Here is an 18715-nt window from a genome sequence, read left to right as displayed (position 1 = left end):
TCTTATGTTTCCCTATATTAAAAAAATCACTGTGCAGACTAATTCCTTTTGTTGTTCCATATCTTTGTTATTTGGAACTGTCCTCACTGTTTTTTCTTTTTCTTTGCAGAGAGCAGATTTAGCAGTTGCCCCTCTCACTATTACCTACGTACGAGAGAAAGTTATTGACTTCTCAAAACCCTTCATGACTCTCGGAATTAGTATCCTCTACCGCAAGCCCAATGGTACAAACCCGGGTGTTTTCTCCTTCCTGAATCCATTGTCCCCAGATATTTGGATGTACGTGCTGCTGGCCTGCCTTGGGGTCAGTTGTGTACTATTTGTTATCGCCAGGTAAGGTAGAGTGAGTATGATCTTGGGAGGGGGAGGGGGAAGAGAACGAGAAACATTGCTGCAATAATTAAAATTGATTTTCTTTCACAAACTGTGTTACAATAGAATTGATAAAGGTGTTTTCTTCACTCTGGCAGTGCACACACTCCAATGTATAAAATGTTTAGTGTCGGTTCTCTTTGCTATTGTTTATAACCTAATTAATATATCAAATCATACACATGATAATGTGCCACGTTCTCTACTAGTAACAGCAGTCAGGCTTTTATTTTAACATTTTACGATTTTGCAGAGTTCTACACTTAGAAATCGGGATGGACTGGTGCCAAAATCCAGTCAACTCCATTATGTGTTTTATTGAGTACTCACCAGGACTATCAAAGTCTATTGCAGAACTAGGAAACAGTGTGGAAGTTGGTGCCTCTATAGCAGGGCTGCAGTTCTCTTACAGCTGATACATGCCCATTATCTCTCTGTTGCTACCTTAGCGAGATAGAATATCAGTGCTGTTTGGTTACCGCTAATAAATTAAGCTGATTTTGCTGATATCCTTTTAAATGTCAGTATTTCACAAATGTAAGAGATGCAATTTTTGAGATCCTGTTGTGCTGAACTGAAAAGCAGTTTTTGTTTTTGCTGCAGGAACACATTTGAAAGATGTGACTCAAAGCTAAGTTGTCTTTTACAATTTAATTACTGCTATCCTCACTACTGGTGTGTGTGTATACACATTGACACTGGTGATGACATAAGTTCTAAGCCTTTTTAAAGAATATCACTAGCAATGGTATAGGAGTTTTCACTCAAGAAGTGAAGGCCTCATTTTTCTAACATGATACTAACTTGAGCCACGAGAATAAGTGATACCATTTTTTATAACTTTATTTTTATAGGGGGAACTTGGTCATTTTTCCTCCTTTTTTGTACTTTCATGCCTTTTTTTCTATCTGCCTGGCCTGATGACTGCAAACAAAAGAGTGGTTACACGGCCTATTCCCAGGTTTTGCCCAATGTCCCCTGGAGCTAGCTGCCAGAAGGTGCCAGGAACTGCCAGGAACTGCCATAGTGTAACTTTTCCCCCAGCCCCGCCTTGATTATTCCCTTTCCTCTCTGGGAAACAGCTTCGCCTCTGCACAACTTCTCCTGGCTTAACATGGCCTGGATAGGGAATTCAAATTTCCAACCATCCCCACTTTGTGGCACTGAATCATAGTCTGGTAATGCTTAGCACCAGTAGTGACACAATTTTAACACGTAAATAAGGGCATAATGTGGCAACAAGTACAAGGAGGTGCCAAAACCATCATTTTGTCCATTAATATAATATGCACGGCTGGTACATTCAGCAGTTCTTGCCCCTCCCCGTCCCCACATAGTATCACACTTGATAAAGGATCTTTAAATACATATATAAATGTTCTCGGTTCTTGGCAGGAATCCTATCATTCATCTTTCTGGAAAAATACATTTTCTTTTAACGAAAGCTATTTGAAGCAAGAGCACATAGTTTACACCACCAGAAATGTGCACTTCTTTACTTTTTGTGAAACCACTTTTGCGACTGGAAAAATTGAAAACTGAATTTGTGATGCTCATAATTCCAGCCTCCCCCTCTCCATTCCCACTTCCAAGTGCTCCACGGTAGCACTGACACAAACAGCGCCTTTAAAATAACCCTTATTGTCATTACAAAAAGTATACTTGCATTAGTAATGAGAGCTGAAGAAGTTTTCTTTAACAGCCCTTCTCATATCAGTTTTATAAAAAGTGAAAGAATAGTTGAAGTAATTCCAGATGTTGATCATGCTGAATTCTCTGACAGAAAATTAAACTTCATTAAATTCAAGTCAGAAATATTAGCAACACCCTTGACCACCACACCAGATCAGGCCTTGTCCCATCATGTTTTCTCTTGGAATACAACGTCTCTTTGCAGGGTATCAAAACACATTCTTTTATAAATGCAATGTTTTCCACTGATGCAAGACATTCTTTACTTCCCCTCTTGTCCTGAAGGCATTAACTTAAATGTCAGGCAACTCAACCATGGAAAATATTACAGCTGAGCTAAATCCTGTCATCACCTAATAATCATTTACATACACTTTCCATTAGGAGTCACAGGATAGTGTGCAGCAAAGGGAATTGTGGCTGTCCAGTTACTTGAGTGTTGAGGCACTTGCAACGCCCCTATCACTGCCCTAGATGAGAGCAGCTGACTCAGCACAGACCAGGGATTAAACCTAAACCATCCCTGGTCTACTACTGCTCAATTATACTCTATGTAGTGCACTTACCAACCCATTGCATTGGGAGAAACCATATGAGTTTTTTTATTGCCTTTCTGGTGGTTTTTGAAGCAATTAACTGATGTTAACTTGGCCTAATGGTAGCACTCTTACCTCGGCGTCAAAAATTTGTGGGTTAAAGCCTCACTGTAAGGACTTGAGCACAATAACCTAGGCTGACACTTTAGAGCAGTTCTCGGGGAGTGCATGCTTTGTTGGATGTTAAAGATCCCAGAGCAGTATTCAAAGAGCAAAGGAGTTACCTGGCCAATATTTATCCCTCAATTAACCTCCAAAAAGATGACGAATTGGTCAATTATCTCATTGCCCTTTGTGGGATCATGCTGTGCACAAATTGGCTGTGGTGTTTGCCTCCAAAACAACAGTGACTACACTTCAAAAGCAATTTATTGGCTCTGAAACACATTGGGACATCCTGAGGACATAAAAAGTGCTATATAAATACATGTTCTTTTTATTTTATATGTGGTTAGATAACAAGTTAAAGCACAGTATACAACAGCAGTGTATTAACTTACACCAGCAGTATTAACTCACCAGCATTGTATTAACTCACAACAGCTATATATCAACTCACAACAGCATTGTATCAACTCACACCAGCAGTGTATTAACTCACAACAGCTATATATTAACTCACAACAGCTGCAGGCATACGTTATAAAACTTTTCCTTACGACAGCCACCAGTAAGTGGTTAGTTTTTATCATGAAGAAGAGATGTGATTGACGGAAAGAGGTGTGGTAAAACTCCACAATGCAGGAAGAAGTCCAGCAAATTCGGGGGTTTCAGAGCTTGAGCAGCAGCTGGCGTCACTGCAGTACATCCGTGAGGCTGAGAGCTCCGTGGATAGCACGTTTCAGGAGGTGATCACCCCACAGCTTGAGAGAATGTAGGCAGAGAGGGACTGTGTGACCGCCAGATAGAGAAGGAGGACCAGGCAGGTAGTGCATCTCACTCTCTAACTGGTGAGGGAGAGGATTTGCCTGGGGAGTACAGCCAGAGCCAAGTCCACGGCATCACGGGTGGCTCAGCTGTACGATGGGGGGGAGGAGGAAGATCGGGAAATCAATAGTCTCAGGGGATTCAATAGATAGGGGAACATACAGGCGTTTCTGCGGCCACAGACATGAGTCCAGGATGATATGTTGCCTCCCTGGTGCCCAGGTCCAGGATGTCACCGAGCAGCAGAAGAACATTCTGAAGAGGGAGGGTGAACAGCCAGAGGTCGTGGTCCATATCAGTACCAACGACATAGGTAGAAAGAGGGATGAGGTCCTGCAGGCAGACGTTAGGGAGCTAGGAAAGAGATTAATAAGCAGGACCTCAAAGGTAATAATCTCCGGATTACTCCTGGTGCCACGTGCTAGTGAATATAGAAATAGGAGGATAGAGCAGATGAATGCGTGGCTGGAGAGATGGTGCATGAGGGAGGGCTTTAGATTCCTGGGGCCAGTTCTGGCAGAGGTGGGACCTGCACAGGCCGGACGGGTAGCACCTCAACAGAGCTGGGACCAATGTCCTCGCGGGGAAGTTCACTAGTGCTGTGGGGGAGAGTTTAAACTAATTTGGCAGGGGGGTGGGCACCAGGATGTAACACTGGAAAGGAGAAACGAGGTGCAAAAAGGAATGGGAGAGACAGATAGAACTAGAGTAAGAAATAGTACAGTATTAGGTGAGATCAGACTAAGAGAGAATACAAGAAGGTATAAGATAGGTTTACAGTGCATGTGTGTAAACACACGAAGCATGGTAAATAAGGTCGGTGAGCTGCAGTCACAAATAGCCACATGGGAATACGATATTGTGGTGATAATGGAGACCTGGCTCAAAAGAGGGCAGAATTGGGTACTAAATATTCCTGGATACGAAGTGTTCAGGAAAGATAGGGAAGGAAAGAAAGGAGGGTGTTGGGGTGGCAGTATTGATTAAGGAGAATATTGCAGTGCTGGAGAGAGAGGATGTCCCAGAGGGCAGGTTGAGAAAGCCGTTAAAAAAGCATACGGGATCCTGGGCTTTATAAATAGAGGCATAGAGTGCAAAAGTAAGGAAGTCATGATGAACCTTTGTAAAACACTGGTTCGGCCACAACTGGAGTATTGTGTCCAGTTCTGGGCACCGCACTTTAGGAAGGATGTGAAGGCCTTAGAGAAAGTTAAGAAAAGATTTACTGGAATGGTTCCACGGATGAGGGACTTCAGTTACGTGGATAGACAGGAGAAGCTGGGGTTGTTCTCCTTAAAGCAGAGAAGGTTGAGTGAAGATTTGATAGAGGTGTTCAAAATCATGAGGGGTCTAGACAGAGTAGATAGAGAGAAACTGTTTCCATTGGCAGAAGGGTCAAGAACCAGAAGACATAGATTTAGGGTAATTGGCAAAAGGACCAAAGGTGACATGAGGAAAAACTTTTTTACACAGCGAGTGGTTATGATCTGGAATGAACTGCCTGAGAAGGTGATGGAGGCGGATTCAATCGTGGCTTTCAAAAAGGAATTGGATAAGTCCTTAAAGGAAAAAACTTTGCAGGGCTACGGGGAAAGGGCAGAGGAGTGGGACTAGCTGGATTGCTCTTGCTGAATGGTCTCCTTCACTGCTGTAATCTTTCTATGATTCTATGAAATTAGGCAGCAGGGCTGTGATCAATCTTAAACTGCCACTATTGGCTAGCACTTGCTTATATCCTGTCTACTATTGGCCATAATCAATGTATATTGTGCTTTAAATAGGTTTTGTGTATTGTAATATTGTTCTTATTTTCACGTGTGAAATATTGTTGTTGGGGATTCAAAAATACCATTAATATCTGTGAATAAATGTAATTCATGTATGACACCAATGTCATAGTGTATGGTGCAGGAATGGGAAAGAACAGGTGTACAGAAAACAGCAATGAAATTTTGTGAAATTATCTGGACATGGCACTGATACTTTTACTATTATGTGGGAAAAACACACAAGGGAAAAATGTTGGGACTTTGAGGAAGTACATGAACTTGAAACTAGATTCAAGTTGACCCGTTCTCTGTTGGCGGTGCAGAATTTCATATTCTCAATTGGTTCATATCAGTTGAGTAACAGATGGTTCCAAGCAGCCAGTCACCATAAACAAAGACTATAGTGCTGATTAGAGGATGATTAAGCTGATGGTCTGATCAGCCACTTTGAGTGATACAGCAGCTGTCTGCCATTTTATTGAGTTTATTGGTCCGAGTGGACCAGTGACTATTTTCAGTACAGCAGCTGCAAATTTAAAATTAAGAACTTGTAGCTTAGATGACTCAGGGAGTAATTTACTTCATGGTGCGTCATTAGGCCATAAAGAACCGGAAGACCTGTTCAGTTTTTGTTGTGACGGGAGTTAGCTGATCACACGTGGACCAGTGGTGAGGGAGCTACAGTTGGCCTCAGTGTTCTAGGTGGAAGGGGGATAATGACGACCAGCTTTCTACTGGTCACTACTCAGCTGTGATGATCCCCACAGTTGAAAAGCCTGCCAGCATCACTCTCCAGACTTCCACGTGAAAAATCGGTGGTTGTAAGAAGTCCCAGAGTGTTACTAGCACCCCTACCAGCTTGAGTCACAACCTTCCGAGGAGAGCGATAAGGAAGTTAAATTTTATTTTTAAATCTTTGCTGCTGTTGCCAACAATTTTTTGGAAGGGGGCTGAAAATCCCTTAATAAATAACATTAGTTTGGCTATTGAGCAGTCTTGCAGACAAATGGAAATCTAGAATACCATGTTCTTCGATGGTAAAAAGATACTTACACTAAATGCTCATACACAAATACAGCACATGGCATTGCTCTTAGTATATTGAGGATACTGTGAGTAAATGAACAAATAAGATCAAGTATTCTAGAGTAATATATACTGTAACAATGCCATCACACTACCAAAGTAGTCTCCCAACCTTATTAACAGTGACATGTTTAGTGTATCAGCACACATTGGAAGGGATGAACGTTCAAATGTATTTTAGCTTTGGGTGGTCAAAAGTGAACTGTTGGGTTTTCAGTGGGCCCCTATTGCCTTATGGAGCCACAGCTAGGACGAGACTAAGGTTCAGCTGTGGGCCACCCAGATGTTACTGAACCAGCCCCTCCAAAGAATCTAAAGCTGAACTTGGGCTGCTCACCCCTCACATATGCTCTATAGAGACATGGCTAAAAGGATGTGTTTGCATGCTAATATAGAGCATGGTTTTCTATTTGGGGTCATTCTCCATTAATGATCTGCTGGTTGTCATGTCCATGTCATTAGAGATTACAATTTTACAGTTTACCCTTCCCCTGCAATCACTAAAATCAAATAGTCAGTTCAATGCTTGGAGTTTTCTAAAGATATATATAATTGAAAGGAGTTGGGCAGTCTAGGGATGAGCACTGTGACAGGTAGGTATTGATCCATGGATCAGTTTTCTGTCAGTGAGTTTGACAAATAACCTAATTTGCAGAGTTCTTCCTTATAGTCCTGTGATCATCTGTTTCTCCAGTATGAATGCAAGGTTGAAACTGGATAAAGGGTTGCTTTTCCATGAAGCCCTCTCAGAAACCATATTCTGGCAATGGTGTTTATAGTCTGATTATAGAACGATTTGAGACAGTTTTTTGTTTTTTTTAAATCTGCTAAAATATAGAGACAGAAAACTAAAACACCATCCATACTCTTTCAGCTCGTGAATAAGGTAGCTCTGAGTGTATACACCCCAAATTAGGGCAATCCTTCAAAGCAAATTGAATTTTTTTTTAAATCACATATCATGGGGTAAGTACTTATTCTTTGTAACACTTGCTCCTGGATAATACAGCCCAAAAATGTCTCTTTAATCAGTGGTAGATTACACATTTAGTGTGTTACTGCAAAATCAATAGGCACTGATCCCTCGCAAAATCCTGTACTCTATGAATGTCATTCTTAAAAAGCGCCTTGAATGTGAAAGTGATGCTACGAGTGACCTTTCTCCTAATGGTTATACTGCAGCCTCAAGCAGCTTTTGCAGAATACAAATACATGGGGGCGAAAATTCATGGGAATACTTCCTGACCTCTATTCTATCAGAGAACGTGTTATGGACTGCACTATGGCCACATAGTAAATACAGCTCTAGATCTGTTCCAGATATAATAATGAACAATGTCACACTTTGGTAGTTCATTGGCAACTAACCCATTTGTTAATCTGTTTTTTTTTCAGCACTGTTGAATGTTTGGCAGGTTTGCTGGAGCACTGTGTATTCACCTGATATTTACAGACTGTTTCTGTTAATTACCACAGGTTTACACCCTATGAGTGGTACAATCCCCACCCTTGCAATCCTGACTCAGACGTGGTGGAAAACAATTTTACTTTACTAAATAGTTTCTGGTTTGGAGTTGGAGCTCTCATGCAGCAAGGTACATAGGTCACACATCATTCCTACACACATCCCACAGTGTGCTGGGGGCCTTTGTGCCTGGTAAACTCCATCCTCAGCAACTATGCTTCATACTGTAAAACCTGGCAGGCATTAAAAGGAATAAACATTAATAATACCAGGAAAAGTACAATTGATGGTACAAAAATACATCAAACAACAAAAATAAGAATGGATTCCTGACTGAGGATGGGTAGGACTGAAAACTGAAACTGCAAGAAGTAGAAGATACATAACTATCATAGCAAAAGTTCAAAGGGTTTAAGTAATTTTAACACCTGGTGAGGGTCTAATTTCATTTGGTACAGAAATTTTTAAGTCGGTCAGTGACTGATGTATAAATCATATGTTGATGTGTCCTTTAACTATTTGATGTCAATGTGCTGTATTTGCACCTCAGCTTATATAGTTTAGTTCAACAGGTCAAGCTTTAAATGGGGTTCAAAGTTCTATATGGACAGGATTTCAGTTTTAATTTAAGTGAAGTATGCTGTGTTAGGAATGTAATTTGGGTAAATACTGACCAAACATGTATGTGGAACAATATGAGAATGTAGATAAGAATCTGAAAATGTAGTTATTTCCATATAGTTCTTGGCTCTGAGGAAACTGCTTTCCTTTGGGATTCGTCCCAAAATTTGCTATTTTAATTAACCTGAAAAATGCTGTAAATATTATATGGTTGCAATATACTATAAATATACACAATAAACTGTTACCCTTAAAGACAGGAAGGATGTGCAACCACTGATGAGAGCTTGTTTAACAAATGATAGAATATATGGGGTCCCCTCAACTGTAATTATATTTCAAATTTTTAAAAAACACTGGGGGAGAATTTCCGTGGGGATCTCCCGCTCGACACCGGGGTTCATGCCATTTTTCCGGGGTTCCCACGGCTCTTCCACTGAAGCTATGGCAGACGATTGGGAGAAATTCCAGCGGAAATTCATCCCCCCGCTGCGTATAACTGTGTGAGACAAAACGATAATATTCCACATCAGTCGGGACATTCCACCCTAGAAAACGGATCGATGACGAATCATTAAATAATGTACAGTTCATTTAACTCCCATTATACAATATATAAAAAATAGATACACAGCAGCCCGTTGGCATCTGAAAAGAGAAAAGGTGGGTTAACATTTTAGGTGTCGACCCTTCATCAGAACTTCTATATATATAAAAAAAAATTGGATTTTATATGTGACAATGGATACTCGAGACTTCAAGCAAATAGACCAATGTGTAAAACAGTAATAAGATCATTTTGATATTGCAAAGAGGAACTACAAGCAAAAGTAATAAACGTGACAATGTTTTGGACATGTATTTTACTGAAAATCTCAACAGTTTATGTTGGTGATAAAAATTGGCAGCAAAAGGTTATCCCTGATTCTAATATTTCTTTATTGTTTTCTTGATATTAGAATAAATTTGCAATGACATCTAATAAATTATTAAACTAAGTATGGCCTACACCCCACTGAATGATACTTCTACAGCCATAAGCTGACTAAGCCTCACTGGGATAAACTGCAGGTTATGGTTTTTGGCACTTTCTGGTCTGTTAAAGCTGAATTAAAAGAACATTATCACCAGGTTTTACAGTATAGCATCTGTGTGTTTGTGATGATTGCATGTGTATGAGTGCTGATGAAAGCTAATTTTTTTTCCGCAACAATGGTGGCTGATAAACTGAATGTATACCAGCCACGCATGTCAAATATGCTGGAGTTTACCATCATCCACAGCAAACTGTGGGATGTCGTGTCTGATAGTTGCCACTACCTTGGGTACATGACAGTCAGCCCCAACCAGGCTCTGCTTGTCTATATAATAGATTCTTAAAACAAGAAATGTTTGCACACACAAACTGGTGGTACTTGTGGATGTAAGTGCATCATGTTTAACTTCTACTAATAGCTGCAAAAAAAAGTATTGGAATGCCATCCTCTTCCATGTGGAAAGTCTGTGATCTTTGCATGAGAGCCATCTGTTTTCTTTTTATTGTGATGATCAGACTTTCTCTTTCCTACAGACCATGAGCAAAGTCTGGATCAGGATTGGCTGTCATGTCTGCCATAAGGCACTAAAGAGGCTTCAGCGAGTATTGTCTCTGAGCAGATCTTACCCTAATTAAACTTTGATTTGCTGACTCAACTAGAATTTAGGCTCACCAACAAATTGTCAAATGGGATGAATTTTTGCATTAATTATCTTAAAAACAAATTTATTTGGTGAGAATAAAAGGAAACACAATTTCAATATTGAGTAGAAAAGACAACATATGTAAAAATCCATGTACAAGTTGGACCTTCAAAACCTCTGCTTATGATCTCTAAAGGGAGAGGAGTGATTTTTAAACTATTTCAGCTTTTAATTTTAAACAAAATGATAACCATGAAAATCTGAAAGCACCCTATAGAGTAGCTTTTATAGTTTGATATTTTCCTTTCATCTGTTGTGAATTAACAAGTATTGGTGCTGTACAATTCTTTAACACTGAATCAGATTTCAAGAGGCTATAGAAAATCTTCTTTCTATGCATCTAAATGTCTGCACTTTATAAATCCTCTTCTTTGTTGCTAATCAATCCAAATTATAATTACCGCAAAGCTACCCTTTATAAATCCATAAGTTTATCCAATCAAATTTAAGCCGTTATGCATAATCAGGATTTCAGGAGTATAAAATGAGACTTTCTTGGGCCCTTCTATTGCAGAATTAAGTTGTTTGCAACTTCTAAGTATAGCTCAAACATAGCCCTACTTTTCTATTTATCTCTAGCTTATTATAGTACATGTGAGCAGGTTGCTCTAACCAGAAGGCTCTGCCTGGAATCATTATTCAGCTCCGCAATACTTGTGTCTTAGGATTTACTTGAGCTGCCCTGTTCATCTTCGCTGTTAATATGCGTTTCTGTTTTAATGAGGAATTTGATGGGGAAGTTTGTAGACAAGTGAGTTCAGGGCCATGAATGTAGATAATGCCTTGTCATGTCATGTAACAGTGAGGCCACCTGACAATTACAGGTATAATCTGGTTACGAGTTTCCCCGATGGCTTAGTGGGTAAGGTATGGCCTGGTGTGCTGCCGAGCCCTGCACATCAGAATGCCCCATGTCTGTTCTGAATTAGCTTATCTCAGCTGTGCCAGCAGCAGGAGCGCTACGATTTGTCTCAGCGTTCCTGGGCAAGGGAATGGAAAAATCAGCCAGAGTTCCCACTCTTGATTACTATCCAGTGACTCCAGCTGGAAAATGCACACACGTGCACTTCGGGATTGAACCCGGCTGTGACGCCTCTGTGTTTTAATACCCAACTAATACTCAATGACTATATCCACACGTGAAGAATGAGGACTTGGGGAAGGTACCAAGGCACCAGCTGCCCGTGGAACTGAAACCCAGCATGACTCAGCACCTAGAGGAGAAGAGAGAAAATTGGAGGGGAGAAAAAGAAAAAGGGAGAATTGTCTGGTTCACAGGGTAAGTGCACTCATAGACCTTGAGTGTAGATGGTGACTAGCCAAGCCAAATACCTGTCAACACATAGCAACAACTAACCATTCTCTTGTCTGTCTGCCTTAATACACCCCAGCCTAAGTTGGCCTGTACTAGGAAGCTACTTAATGTTTAAGTTGTTATTTTGAAGTGGATGTAACCTCACAACCAATCTGATTGAAGATTAAGATACAATAACACACCAGTTTTCTTTGATTCAGTGAATGAAGTGTCCATCATCTCCTCACTTTCCATTCCAAATTTGTATGCCCTCCTAAATGTTTTCATTTGTTTTTCAGATTAGTTTAAGCTTTTAAAATTCAATTCCTTTCTATCCTGTGCTTTTCTCTTTTCATTACTGAAATTTAAAAAAAAATATTTTAAAAGTGGAGTAAAGAAACTAAAAACTCAATAATGTCTGACATATTTAGTTTATGCTGCAGCTGTCCAATACAAATATATATATTTTGATAAGGCATCAAAGTTGGCCAACTTTTTTTATAATTAATTCAATTGTTCACATTTCCCATAAAACAATTTTTGTTTGTCAATTTGCTTTGCCTGTGCCTTGGAATGATTGAACCATAGAAGTTTACAGCACAGAAGGAGACTATTTGACTCATCATGTCTGTCTCAACTCTTTCTAAGAGCACTCCAAAACTAATTCCAATGCCCTGCTCTCCCCACAGCTCTGCATCTTCCTCTGCTTCAAATATTCATCCAATTTTCCATTAACAATTCAATGGTCTCTGCATGTGGCAAAGCATCACATGACCCAACAAACCTCTACATAAATACATTTCTCTTAATGTCTTTCCTCACTTTCTTAGAGATAATTTTAAATTGACGACAACCTTGTCACCAACTCCCCAAGCAGAGGAAATAGCCACTCTATTAAAACTCTTCCTAATTTTAAAAACTATTAAATCTCCTCTTCGCCTTCTCTGCTCCAGTGGGAGTAGTCCGAGTATCCTAAGTCGTTCCTCCTAACTAAAGTTTCCTAACCCTGGCATCATCCTGGTGAATCAAGGCTGTTCACTCTCTGTGGCTTTGATGCCGTAATGCCTTGTGCTGCTTTAGTGCCTTCCTCAGTGTTAGTGCCACCTGAACCACTGGTGGATTGACCAGTGCCCAACTGTCTTCAATAACATCATTGAGTCCATTGCAAAGGTCATACTTGTACTTTGAGTGAATGAGCTATTTGTGTTCCCTGCGGCCTGGCCCATCATATTTCACAAGAGCTGCAAGCGAAACAAGTGCGGATTCTTTGGTTAGTGGATATTTCAGTGGTGTTTTGTTCAGCAGTCCTCAATCTGTGAACTTAATGGTTTTTCTTATTGCTATTATTGTGACAGGCTCAGAACTGATGCCCAAAGCTCTCTCCACTAGAATAGTGGGTGGAATCTGGTGGTTTTTTACATTAATTATAATATCGTCATACACTGCCAACTTGGCTGCCTTTCTGACTGTGGAAAGAATGGATTCTCCCATAGACTCTGCTGATGACTTGGCAAAGCAAACCAAAATAGAATATGGCGCTGTCAGGGACGGATCCACAATGACTTTCTTTAAGGTAGGATATGTACTGGTGTTGATTTTTTTTCTCTTTCAGCCCGATCCTTGCCTCATTTTGATGCCCTAAAACCTTCCTATGTGGTCATAAAAATTATATTACATAGATTCAAATACATACCATAAAACACTTAACATTTAGGATAGGTCTTTTTCAGCTGTTTCATTTCAGATATTAAGGTTGCTGACTGGGGCTGTGATTTTAGCTGGGTGCCATGCCTTAAGGAGCAGATTTATAAATTCACACTCCTGGTACAGAACTTTGTGCACTGAGAGTACGTAATGGGCACTCGGGAATGGAGGTCAGTGGCTCCTGCAGGATCTTCTGTCCATTTAATGGAAAATTCTGCGAGGTCTGGTGACTTCCAGGCCCAAATTCCCGATGGGCGCCCTCGGCACACGAAGCTTCGTACTTGCAAGTGTATTCAGAAAAGACTTGCACGGCTATTGTCTTATCCGTTGCTTAAAATATAAAATATAATTAGCAGATTATCTCTAGGCATGAAACAGGAAAGGAAGCAGTTTGTATGCTGTGCTGAGCTGTCCCTGTAGAGCTACATGCACCGGATATGGAGCAATTGCTGCCCTTCACTGTTAGCTTTATACTAAATATTAATACAATTGATTTGGACTTGCTGTTTTTGAAATATATTTGTTTCTGGGTTTTCTTCTTTATTTGATCACACAAGGTTCAAGTGACTGTTGTCTTTTTGGTTGATACTTGGTGACCAGGTACTTAACTCTACAAATATTTACAATAGCTTCACAGACTCGGGATGTGAGTGCGCACTGTATATGCCAATTTAATCCACATATATGCATCGTCTACAGCTAAGAAGTTGTCAGATTTTACAGTCAGACCCTGCAGAGATCACTTAATTGTTAAGACATGATTACCAGGGTAAACTCTCTTGGGTTTTCAAAGCACGTTTCATGAAGGCCCTGAGGGCAGGGTTACACAAACACAATTCACTACACATCACAGGCAGACATATTACATAGTAACAAAGCTAACATTTAAAATAGTATTTTAAAGTAAACAGATACATGCCAATAGATAACATTCATTTAGATAATATTGCATTAATCATTAAAATAAGCTTCTGCATTTTAAAATACTGAGACGGGATGTAATTGTTCATCCTAGATGTAAGTGTCTGCTCTTGAAATGAGTCTTACCTCTATGCTCTGAGAGATTCTAAAGGGTAGCACCTCAATAAATACATGACTCTCTGTTGAGGCTTTGATTCATTATGGAAACTGATTAAGGTAAATTGAAAGCAATGGACAGAATATCTGACATGTACCGATTGTGTGTAAGGCCTCACCAGCAATGCATAACCGTGCAAAATTTACTTTACTGTCTTTTGTTGCAAGCCCTCTTGGGACATGGATGGGTATTAGAGCCTTTAGCTGACTTTTTTGATTATCGCTCCCTTCTTCAAAAATTTTCGCTTGCCCATTCCGTTCTCTGCAAGTAGCACCCCAACTCTAATCTCCCTTTCCTCTCCAAGTACCCCTGATGCTGCTTCACCTCCCAGCTCAATGCCCATCTCTCTCAAAACTCTCTGTTCAAATTCCTTCAGTCTAGCTTCCACCCTGCTCACAACACCAAAACTGCCCTGGCCAAAATTAAAAATGATATCCTCCCGATTACAGCCTCCCATCCTCATTCCTCCATAAACTCTTAACAAGTTCATATCTCAGCCACCCTTGTCCTGTCCCACATTAAGTTCTGCTCATCCATCACTCCCATCCACAATGAGCTACATTAGTGTCCTGTCCTCCAACACACTAAATTTAAAATCCCTCCATGGCCTCACCCCAATCTATGTCTGCAACCTCTTCCAGCCTTGCATCTCCTCCTGCACCCTTCAGTCTTCTACTCTGGTCTTTTATGCATTACCCCTCCCTTCACGACACCGTTGGTAGCAGAGTTTTCCACCACATCAGCCTTATTATCTGGAGCTCCCTCCTTGAACTCCTTTGGCTTTCTATGTCTTTCCCTACCTTTTAGAGCCTTCTCAAAACGACCTTTTTGACCAAACTTCATATTGAAGAAAGAGCTTGCATTTATATAGCATCTTTCACATCCTCCAGACAGCCCAAAACGTTTCACAGCTAATGAAGTACTTTTTTTGAAGTGTAATCACTGTTGTTATCTCTCCACTCACACCATGTCTACATGTTCACTCCTTTATTTGTTTCCCTTTTTTTCCCATCATCCCCCACCATGTAAAGCACCTTGTGATGCTTTCTATATTAAAGACACTATATAAATGCAGTTTGTTGTTGTTATATGTTTCTGACTGTTCGAATGAGATAATATATTGAATTGATGTTGGTCTTTTTCTCCTGTTACATTTGAGCGTGTGGGGAATAGGAACTGGAGAGTAGGACTAATCTTATACATATCACATCGGATCCTGCAGCGAAAAACTATCAGATTCTTTGGTGAGCCAAAGATTCAAGAGAGAGTCGTGTATGTTATTGAGATGCTGCCCTGTGGAACTCTCAGATAGGTGGCAGATGTAATTGAATGTAGAAAAGTATAAAAGAGGAACTTTGTGTGTTAAATGAAACAGTGATACAGCATGCTGATTTGGGAAGAGGTACACCAATGGTTTGGTTTAAAAAAAAGCAAATAATGTACTGGGCTGCATTAGCAGAGGGATAGAATACAAATTAAAAGAGGCTGTTTTATAAATACATAAGGGCTGGTCAAACCCCATCTGGTGAACTGTGTACAGTTCTGGTCACCTATTCAAAGGGACGACATTATTGCCACTGAGAGTACTGAGGTAAACAATAAACATTTTGCATTACTGGAGTTTAAGTTATGATGAAAAAGTTAAGGAAATTGGGCTTATATTCTTTGGAGAAGAGAAGATTTCAGTGCTCTTATTTAAGTTTTCAACACTGTGAACGGATTCACAAAATTTGTCGAGGTAAATTGTTTGCTATGGATGAAGTTTCAACCATCGGGGAACACATGTCTCAAATTAGGAGTAAAAAGGGAAATCAGACAACTTTCTCACCTAAATAATAATAGAGTTGTCCAGAGAAGGCCATTGAAGTAAACAGCAATTAATTCCTTTCTGGTGAGAGAGGGGGGATTGGAGGATATTGTGAGAAGAGTTGGGCCTAGTGGGCTTTTACTGTTCCTATAAACTCTGAGGTGAGCAAATAAAGAGCAACAAGTTTAGGTGTAATTGATTGCAAATTAACAAAAATCCTTAAATTTAACATCTTACACAAGTAGCTTGTCTGCTCTGAAAATAGTTCCTGCAAGAGTGGGGAAACGGCAGTTGATGCTAGCTCAATTATTAATTTTAAATCTGAGATTGATAGATTTTTGTTAACCAAAGGTATTAAGGGATATGGGGCAAAGGCAGGTATATGGAGTTAGGTCACAGATCAGCTGTGATCTCGTTGAATGGTGGAACAGGCTTGAGGGGCTAAATGGCCTACTCCTGTTCCTATCTTCCTATGGAAGGTCAAGGTTTACCTTTTTTAAAAAAATCTTTTACCATTTCTGCTCTCTCTTTAATAATTCTGTGCCTGATAGGGTATAACCCATTTTTCACATCTCTCTACCTAGATATGCAGATATATTAGAGAATATGAGGCTCATCTTTCAAGAATGAAGTGTCAAATGTTTGCTCAATCAGTGAATTGATCCCCTAATTCTTTATATTTCAAGTTAAAAATTAAATGTGGCAGAACAACACAGCAATGTGTAGGGACTCAGGTTTAATCATCCATCTTGGTGATTTTCAAATCTGAGTTGTAATTTAAGTGTCAACTGTGGCTCAGTGGTAGCACTGTCACCTCTGAGGCAGAAGATTGTGGGTTCAAGAGACTTGAGCACAAAATCTAGGCTTACACTCCAGTGCAATACTGATGGAGTGCTGCACTGTTTTTTGGATAAGCTGTTAAACCGAGGCCCCGTCTGCCCTCTCAGGTGGATGTAAAAGATCTCATAGCACTATTCACAGAACAGTGAACAGGTGTCCTGGCCAATATCTATCCCTTACCCAGCATCACTGAAACTGAGTATTTGGTCATTATCGCATTACTGTTTATGGGACCTTGCTGTGCGCAAATTGGCTGCAGTGTTTCCTACATTACAGCAGTGACTCTACTTCATTGGCTGTAAAGTACTTTAGGACATCCTGAGGTCGTGAAAAGCGCTGTATAAATGCAAGTCTTTTTTCGGGAGGGAGAACAATCATTGAGTCGCTGCGTCATGCCTTCTAGCAGCCAGCCTAGAGTGGGATCGGTGAAGACCTGGAGCAGGTTGCTCAGTCTCCCTCTCTACTACTAGTGGTGCAGGCCTGGGTGACCAGGGGATGGTAAATAAAGCAGAGGCGTTTGATATCCTGAGGGAAAAAATAGAAAAAAAATCACTGTGAAAGAGCACTGTCAGCGACTTCATGAGGACAGACGGAATTGTAGTTTTGGCAGATGAAATTTAATGCAAAGAAATGTGAGGCAATATATTCAATTACAACTACTTTGAATTTTACAGAAATCTAAAATTTCAACCTATGAGAAAATGTGGGCATTCATGAACAGTCGGAAGCAGACAGCTTTAATGAAGAACAATGATGTGGGGATTCGGCGTGTTCTGACTACTGACTATGCTCTTCTGATGGAGTCAACCAGTATTGAATATGTTACTCAGCGAAACTGCAACCTGACCCAAATCGGCGGACTCATTGATTCAAAAGGATATGGTGTTGGAACACCTATAGGTAAAACAGTAATTTAATCTTTTAATTTTCATCTGGTTAAAAGGTGTAGGTCAGATGTGCCATTATTTGGGACAGATTTCACAGGCAAACGCACATATCTGGCCATTTGCATGCAGTATTGATGCTCCTTCTACCGTCTAATTTTGGGAATGGTGCAATACAATAGGCAGGAGGGGTCAACAGCCATTTTAAATAAGACAAAAAAAACCAAATTGAACTTTTTGTTTGAAGTCAGAAAACATTCTTGGCCAAGTGATCTGCTGCTCTATTCAGTGGAATGTAGCTCCATCATGGTGAATTCAGGTCCATCGCCGAAGCCTTCCATGCAGTGTCTGTGTCACCAGCCCCATGTTTAGCTATAATTCTTACGGTAAGTCGTCAGTTCAGTGCGTGCAGGCTCTTCCTCTGGATTCATTGTACTATTCCTTTAATACCTGTTTTGAATAGCTGGCATTATCAAAATACGTTCCAGTCATTGCTTGTGCATCAATCTCAAAAACTCCACATATCTTTTATCCACTTTCTGCTTTTACTGTTTTATTTCTGACCTTGACTTCCCAATTAATCAGGATTCTCCAAAAATTCATTTAATCAAACTGAGCTGGATTTTTTTTATTGTCTTCCTTCAAAGTCCCTGCCTTTCAGCCACACATGATTGAAAGTAGGTTCAGGGTATTCCAATAAAGGGACTTAGTGTTCAGACTTCCCGCAGTTAAATGAAGAAGTGGAGAACCATCACTATTTTGATCACAACATCCTTTGAGTCATTTTTATCTCATCAATTCCACTGCAAGATACATGAATTGGGTTACTCATTCTACATC

At 40.2% G+C, this 18715-nt stretch overlaps 1 protein-coding gene across 3 annotated transcripts in view; it reads left to right on the top strand.

Annotated features, from left to right (window-relative positions):
* LOC137327204 (glutamate receptor ionotropic, kainate 1-like) overlaps positions 1 to 18715 on the top strand; it is a 297693-nt gene that overhangs the window by 246981 nt on the left and 31997 nt on the right. For all 3 annotated transcript variants that reach the window (XM_067992767.1, XM_067992764.1, XM_067992766.1), the window contains 4 exons: positions 110 to 333; positions 7919 to 8037; positions 12918 to 13135; positions 17666 to 17891. In XM_067992767.1, coding sequence (XP_067848868.1) covers positions 110 to 333; positions 7919 to 8037; positions 12918 to 13135; positions 17666 to 17891 — 787 coding nt within the window. The remainder of the gene's footprint in view (positions 1 to 109; positions 334 to 7918; positions 8038 to 12917; positions 13136 to 17665; positions 17892 to 18715) is intronic.

This window comes from Heptranchias perlo, chromosome 11 (genome assembly GCF_035084215.1).
Source record: "Heptranchias perlo isolate sHepPer1 chromosome 11, sHepPer1.hap1, whole genome shotgun sequence".
NCBI lineage: Eukaryota > Metazoa > Chordata > Chondrichthyes > Hexanchiformes > Hexanchidae > Heptranchias > Heptranchias perlo.
This window is presented reverse-complemented; position numbering and strand designations above follow the sequence as displayed.